Source organism: Sorex fumeus, unplaced genomic scaffold (assembly GCF_029834395.1).
Source record: "Sorex fumeus unplaced genomic scaffold, SorFum_2.1 ptg000007l, whole genome shotgun sequence".
Lineage (NCBI taxonomy): Eukaryota > Metazoa > Chordata > Mammalia > Eulipotyphla > Soricidae > Sorex > Sorex fumeus.
Window position 1 is genome coordinate 32,509,308 of NW_026606064.1, and position 7,798 is coordinate 32,517,105.

General features: G+C 39.3%; 1 protein-coding gene across 1 annotated transcript; it reads left to right on the top strand.

Moving 5' to 3' along the window:
- Positions 1 to 924: 924 nt before the first annotated feature.
- On the top strand, positions 925 to 2,650 carry FANCF (FA complementation group F). The gene has a single exon (XM_056136481.1). It carries the CDS (start codon positions 967 to 969, stop codon positions 2,050 to 2,052), a length of 1,086 nt encoding a protein of 361 aa, XP_055992456.1. The 5' UTR covers positions 925 to 966; the 3' UTR covers positions 2,053 to 2,650.
- Positions 2,651 to 7,798: the final 5,148 nt, after the last annotated feature.

Below are 7,798 nucleotides of genomic sequence, written 5' to 3' on the forward strand. Positions count from 1 at the left end.
CATCATTCCTAACTGTCTATTTTAAGTAAACTCAAATAAGTTATGACCCAAAGAAGTTATTAAGTCATCAACTTCAGCAAATTAGAAATTGTCATGAGATTCTGGACAATGTAATTTCCAACAGCTGGAAAATAAAGATTTTTTGAACAAAGAGATGAGTAAATAACCCAAAAGCCATCCCAGAATTGGAAACTTTTCCTCTTTCCTCTGACAATTTTTAAACATTAATGTTTTATATGCCTTTAAATGCTATTTTGCTCAATTAGCTGTTTATTTGTGTGAAATAAAGGTCAACCTTCTTCCAGGAAGATTACAAAAACAAAATTCTTGGTGAAATCTGAAAGAAATTTTAAAAAAATTGATTCTTAAATTAAAAAATATATAGTGCTAATGTTGAAATTCTTGTTTCATTGGGTTGGGGTTTCCACCAATAATAATTAAAAAGAAAAAAACCCAAAACTATAAAGGCCTAGGATTCAGCTAAGTGTCTGGCACTAATTAATTTTAGCTCCGTAAAATTTTTACCAAAGTGAGTAAGCTGAAGTTCCAATAGATACCTAACAGTCTTGTTTCTGGCATTATTCAATTATGATAAACATAAACAGATTCACTGGGGACAAAAGGAAATGCAAATTTCTACTGGGTGTTATTTTTGAAACAAAAGGGACCGAGGAGGCTTTCGTGACGATTAGCATCGCGAATGCTACTGTGGATATTTTAAGATAAAGTACTTTTTATTCTCCCCGCCCCTAGCTTTAGGGTTCAAAGCAAAAGCCCGGGCCCTTCCATTCAGTCTGAAAGCCCCAGAGTCCCGGTAACCGGAAGAAAGCCACCGTCAGACTGACAGAAAGGCTGTCCAATAACGTTGTGGGGGGGGCGGGCCGTACCGCGAACCTTCCAATCAACGTGCAGAAGGCGCTGGTTTCCAAGGTGAACGCGGAAGTGAGAAACTCCTCGTGCGCCCCTATGGAGTCGCTGCTGCAGCATCTGGACCGCTTCTCCGAGGTCCTGCAGGTTTCCCGCACGAGTCACGTCAGCACCTGGGACGTGGGGACCGTGCGCCGCGCGCTGCAGTGGGCGCGCTACCTGCGCCAAGTCCATGAGCGCTTCAGCCGCCACGCCGCCATTCGCCAGGCCCTGGAGCAGCATCTGCAAACCAGGTGGAAGCGGGAGGGAGACCCGGCGCCCGCCCCAGTCTCCGGGTTACCGAACTTCCAGGTCTTGGAGCACTGCGAGCTCCTTTTAGCGCTGAATCTGCTGGAGAACCGGTCCCTCGGGGATGCCGCCCATCGCTTCCTGCTCCAGCAGCTCTTCCCGGGCCCTGGCCCCCAGGCCGAGGGCGAGGACTTTCTCCAAGACAGTTTGGCCCTCCTGGCCCGTCGCCGGGCTGCTGTCCACTTGCTACTCCTGGACGGCCCTAGAGCGAGTCCGACCCTTCAGGGCGACCCGCTGCTAAAGACACAGGCCCAGCTGCTGCTGGGACGCCTGCAGGACGTGGGTTACGCTGGCCCCCAGGGCCCCCGCGCTTTGCTCTGCAGCTTGTGGGAGCGCGTGCCCCGGGACAACTTCCTGAAGGTGCTGGCCACCGCGCTGCTGCTGCACCCCGACACCCCCAAAGAGGAGTCGGAGTCCGACACCTCTAGCTCCCCCAGAAAGTGGGGGGCAGAGCTCCTCCCGTGGCTTCTGGGGAAATCGGATGCCCTGACCGCCTTTTGCCGCCACCTCCCAGCCGGACTGTTGGCCTCGGTGGCAGGCGGCCACCCCGCCTTCTGCCAGGCCTATGTGGCTCTGCTGACCGAGTGGGGTGGACATCTGCGCCACGACCTCCGGGAAGGCGCGTGGCTGGGAGCCGAGGCCGGTGCCGTGTCCTGGGGGGAGCTGCAGGGCAGGTTTCACAGTCTCTGGCAGGCCTCGCCTCCTCTCCAGAGGGAAGTGCAAGCCGTGCTAGAAGCTTGCAAGGCCCAGGAGGGAGACTTTGAAGTTCCTGGGCTCAGCGTCTGGACTGATCTGTTGGCAGCCCTTCGGAGGGGTTCCTCATCAATGGGCGTTTAAGAAAAAGACAAGTGTTGGGTCTCAGTTCACCACCCTCTTTGTTATGCACCTCCTTCTTTGGCAGTCTACAATTATAAAGTAACCGTGTTCTCACCAATCCTTCTATGTATCCAAAATACAATTTTTTGTTTCATGCTATAAGTGAATGGCTTATTGGATAGTTAGAAATATGTAAAGTGATTAGCTTGAATAGGAGGTAATAGTAGGTCATCTACTTAAAATGATGAAATTAGCAATAGGATTTTTTTTTCAAAGAAGGCCTAGTTCAAAGACTGCCCAAAGAGCCACTTTTCCATGACAAAGCTTTCAAGTAACAAGACACCCCCTTTTCGCTCATAGTTTAGTTTTGTTGCTTCTTCCTTCCCCTTATCCCAAGTAGTGAAGTTTCAAGGAGAAACAAGGATTGCCAGAAACAGCTGGCTGAAGGGCCAACTGGCACATTTAGAAATTAATCCCTGGCCTTTTTAACCTGGTGTTCTAAGCAATTAACCAGGCCTAGCATAAGTTGTGTTATTAAGAAAGTTTGTTTGTCATTTCTGCAAATATTCCAGGCCCAAAAAGCATTTTTTCAAAGTATTAAATTCAGCACAAGAAAAAAATTGTTTACATAAAGCATAGTAAAAAAAGGTCTTTGGATATCAATTTAGCTTTTGATGATAAAATAATCAAAGTATACTTATAAAATAGAATATACTTTATTATTATTTTTTTTTTGAGGGGGAATGGGCTTACACCTGTCAGTGGTCAGGGCTTGCGCCTGTCTCCATATTCAGGTATAGAACCTGGGTCCACATGCAAGGCAGTCTCTACCTGCTGTACTATCCAGCCCCAATAGAAGACATTTGACTGCTGCGTCTGCCATTATTTAGGTTAATAAACCACAACTTTGTGACTTGTGTTCTTTCCTCCTCTTTTAAAGAAGTATTTAAATGAAAATAACTAAAATTCTCATATTTCCCCCTTTGTTGCTTACCCATAGGAATCTTAGTTTTGTGAGTTACCAGAGTGATCCACAATTGGTAAAATGATTTCCAACCACCAAACTTAAAAGTAATTTATTCATTTTTATTAGAGGACTATATAACGTTGCAGACATCAATATATTTTTGTCCATGCCCAGTTGTAAAATTCTTCAGAAAATGTTGATATTCAAAACTTTAATTTCTAGTGGAATTAGGGGGAAAAAGTATAGCCTGTTAGAATTTTTCATTCTCTAGTATCACCTAGTAATCTTTGGTTCCACTAGCAAGTACTCTTATCTAGATGATCCTGAGTCAGCATTTCTTCTTACTCAAATCACTGGTTCAGCAATATCCCCAGAATATATAAACACTGCTACTTCTATCATCTTAAACAAAAATTGATGTCTCCATTTCACATAACAAATATTTGCTTCGTTTATGTGCTATTTTTCCAATAAACTTTAGGGTTATGAAAGCCTACCATTTACTCTGAAAACTTCCAATTAGGATTTCCCCACTGATCATGCTATCTTATCCAAAATGCCTTCTCAAGATCAGCTAATGTCTCCTAAGTCATGTTTTTGCTTAGCCCATCAGCTAAATTTGATATAATTCATGATTCCTTTCTTCCATAGTGTTTCCATGTGGCTTCCAAGATATGAAAGTCTTTTGCCTTTCCTCAAACTGGTCGCTTTTTAATATCCATTTTTTTCTCTTAAATTCTTAACATTAAAATATCCCAAGCTTACTATTTATTTATTGGTTTGGAGGTCACACCTGGCAATTCTCAGGGCTTACTCCTGACTGCACCCAGGCGACCATATGGGGTTCCAGGTGTTGAACCTAGGTCAGCCATGTGCAAGACAAACACCTTATCCACTATAGTATCTGTCTGGCTCCACTTTATTTTTCTATGTATATAAAGTTTTGTGATTGTTTCATATTATCTGTGCCTTTAGTATCACCTGCAATTAAGTGTCTCATATTTCTCAGGCATTATTCTTAAACTCTAGTATTGTATATTCAACATCAGAATAAGTATCACTTTGGGATCCTCAAGCTCATCATGTACAACATCTACTTGACCTCCCACATCACATATCTCCAGGCAACTGATTTTCGATGTAATGCTCAAAAATCCGTCCTCTATCTTTTCCTGTATATGAAAACTGATAGACATTGTTCCATATTCCAACAATATCCAGGATGTGCCCACTTCTTTTCTATACCCCATTGCTGTCATCCTTTCCCTTAATACCTGCAGTAGTCTTTTAATCAAATCTTGATTTTACCTTAGTTCTTCTACTATTAGCAGTTAGAGTGATTTAAAAATGTCAGTACTCTAGTTTCTTTTTACATTGCATATCTCATTTGTCTTTTAATCATATAAGACTTTGTATCATAGATTTTAAAATTATGAACTGGCTTCTCATTCTTAGAGATCTTTCAAATAGTCTGCAAGTGTGTGTGTGTGTGTGTGTGTGTGTGTGTGTGTGTGTGTGTGTGTGTTAACGTGAGTAACATCTCTACCTTAATCATCAATTACCCCTGCTTCATTCACTCATTCACTGCCTCAGACACATTGCCTTCTTGACTGTACTTAGAATATACTAGGCCTGACCCTATCTGTGACTGCTCTTTATTTCTATAGAAGTCTTTTCTCTACCAGCTGCATAGTTAACCCCCTATTTCAAATATTTGTTTAAGTCATACCTTTAAAAAATTAAAAAAAATTTTTTTTGATTAGTGAAACACCATGAGGTACAGTTAGAGACTTACAAATTTTTGTGCTTGGGTTTCAGTTATACAATGATCAATTACCCAATCCCTCCACCAGCGCCCATCCTCCACCACCACAGGTCCCAGCATCCCTCCCATCCCCCCATTCCACCCAGTCTCTGTGGCAGGGCATTCCCTTTTGTTCTCTCTCTCTCCTTTTGGGTTCTGTGGTTTGCAAGAGAGGCATTGAGTGGCAATCATGTTTGGTCTATAGTCTACTTTCAGTATGCTTCTCCCATCCTGAAAGGATCCTCCCAACACCCTTTATTTGGTGTTCCCTCCTCTGTCTGAGCTTCCTTTTCCCCTAGCACTTGTAGCTGGCCTCCAAGTCATGGAGCAAAATTCCTGGTACTAGTCTCGGCCACTCCTGGGTGTTAGTCTCCCATTATGTTACTTTATGTTCCCCAGATGAATGCAATCTTTCTGTGTCTATCCTGCTCTTTCTGACTCATTTCGCTTAACATGATACTTTCCATGTAGTACCACTTGAATGTAAATTTCGTGACTTCATCTTTTCTGACAGCTACATAGTACTCCATTGTGTAAATGTACGTATCTTCTTTAGTAAGGCAATATTTTAATCATCCTATTTCAGTATGCCCATTTATAATCTTTCTTGCACTAATCCAATTCTTTCTTTTTTCCATATAAATTTTCATCACCAAATAACTTATTATTTTATTTTCTGCCTCCCTTCTATAGGAAATCAACTCTAAGAAAGGGTTCATTATTTTGTCAATATATCCCAAGATTAGATACCAGTCCTTAAAATACAGTGAATGGTCCAAAAGTTTAGATGAATCTATAAATAAATGAAGGCAATTTTATGATAACACACTCCTGCTTTAAATACTCAAGTTGCTTTCTATTTCTCTTTAATGAAGATCAGTTTTTACCCTTGCCTTACAAGTTCAAGTATATAATCCACTTACCTTGACAGGCTCATCACTTGTCATTTTCTTTGCTATATATCACAGACACATGGGAATTATTTTAGTTCCTGGAATAGGCTGAGCTTTTCCTGATAAAGAACCTTTGTTACATTATTCCTTTAGCCAAGAATGTTCTCATCTGGGTCTTTCATATTTAAGCTCAATTTCATTCTGAATTTCACCCAAAGGTTTCTAAATATCATATCCTGTTATTTTTAGTCACACTACCCATTTTCCTATTGAGTATTGTTGTGTTAATTCTATGTGTCTTTTCCACCAGCATTTAAGTACAATGAGGGCAAGATTCCTTAGGGTTTGCTTGGAAGCCCAAAGTCCACATATATTTAAATGGAATAAACAGTATAAATTAGGACTAGGAATAAACATTATATAACAGACTTGGGTTATGTCTGCAAGAAATATAAACTATGTAGTAATGGCAATGGGGAGTTCTGAATTCAAACTGAAAAAGGATTTTCTAATAGGATAGTGTTTCAAACCTATACCCCCAAAATTAAAAAAAAAAATCCAAACATTCTCTGTTTAATTTTATTTGGATCAATACTCATCAATTCACAGTTTAGTTGCTGTGATAAAACTGCTGAGTTTTACTTGTTCCATTCATTTCTTTTATAATTTGGGAAGCTCAAGAGAGTCAAGTACTGGGGAATTGGAGGGAAACTGGGGATGTTGGTGTTGGAACTTTATATGACTGAAACCCAATGTGAACAGCTTTGAAAATGTGTATCTCACTATGATTCAATTAAAAGAAATAAAAAAAAAAGAAAATTTCAAGTACAATGATGTTCTACAATAGTAACCAGTTACAAGGAGGACAACCCATTTTCCCTAGCAAATTGTGCCTATAGGGCATTCAAATTAACATATGTTAGCTAATGTAGTGCTGCAGGGAGAAGCCATTGATTTCTCCAAGGATCATTTGAAAATGATCAATCACTGTCTTATAAATGACAGAACCATCATTTATCAGATACTAATTGTTTTAGTGGGAAATGAATACCTTTTGGACTTGGAAATATGGTTACCCTAAGGGAAAGTAGCTTGAATAAATAAAATAATGTGCATACAACTATATTTTGCAGTTCATTATTCAATAATAAACTTTTTCAGAAGAATTTTTAATGCTTTAAAACTCCACTGTAAATCTAATTTTTTAATTTTATGAATTATCAAGGGTTAAACCTTAAAATTGTTCATATGCATTAATTTACAAATAAAAGCATGGAAGTATAACCAGTTTATAGATTTATCAGTTTAAATATCATATATAACACTTTAATGGTATCACATTCTGAGTAAAGTCTACATTAATCTTATTTTAATAGGGATCTATTTGAAACTTATATTTAAAATATGGGCTTTGAACACAATACATAAAGTAAAAGCAAAATCTCCTTGGTTTATATATATACTTCTAATTTTATATTTGTTTTATTTATTGTTATTATTTTTGTTTTGGGTCCACATCTGCCCATGCTCAGGACTTACTCCTGCCTCTGAGCTCAAGGATCATTCCTGAGGGGATTTGGGGTACTAGTTAGGGTGCCAGGGATTAAAAAGCTGTGTGAAGCACTCTGTGCATTGAATTTTCTCTCCATCCCTTTCAAATCTATTTAGTTTACTTTTAATGATATTTCTTAAACTGTGTATAGAAAATAATATATGAAGTATGCATATACGTATAAACCAATATTCCATGTTTTGCTTTTATAATTGTTCAAAGTCCTATTGAATAGTTGTTGAAATATTTACATAGCAAGGCCATCACATTATGGTACTTATTTTGTAAGATATTTCGATTGAGACTTATGCATATATTTATGAACATTGACAATATGCCAGAATTGAATAGGAAAAATTGCAGGGTCACTACTTTCATTGACTATCGATGCTTTTATGGAAACAAATGTATATACATATTTGTTGCTAATCTCAGACATGTTAAATACTTAAAAATGCTAACTAATCAATTTATCATCAGTAAAATGTGAATAAAAAGAACAAGTAAGAGTGAGTTGGCAGGGATGTGGGGCGTGGAAAACACTCTGGTGA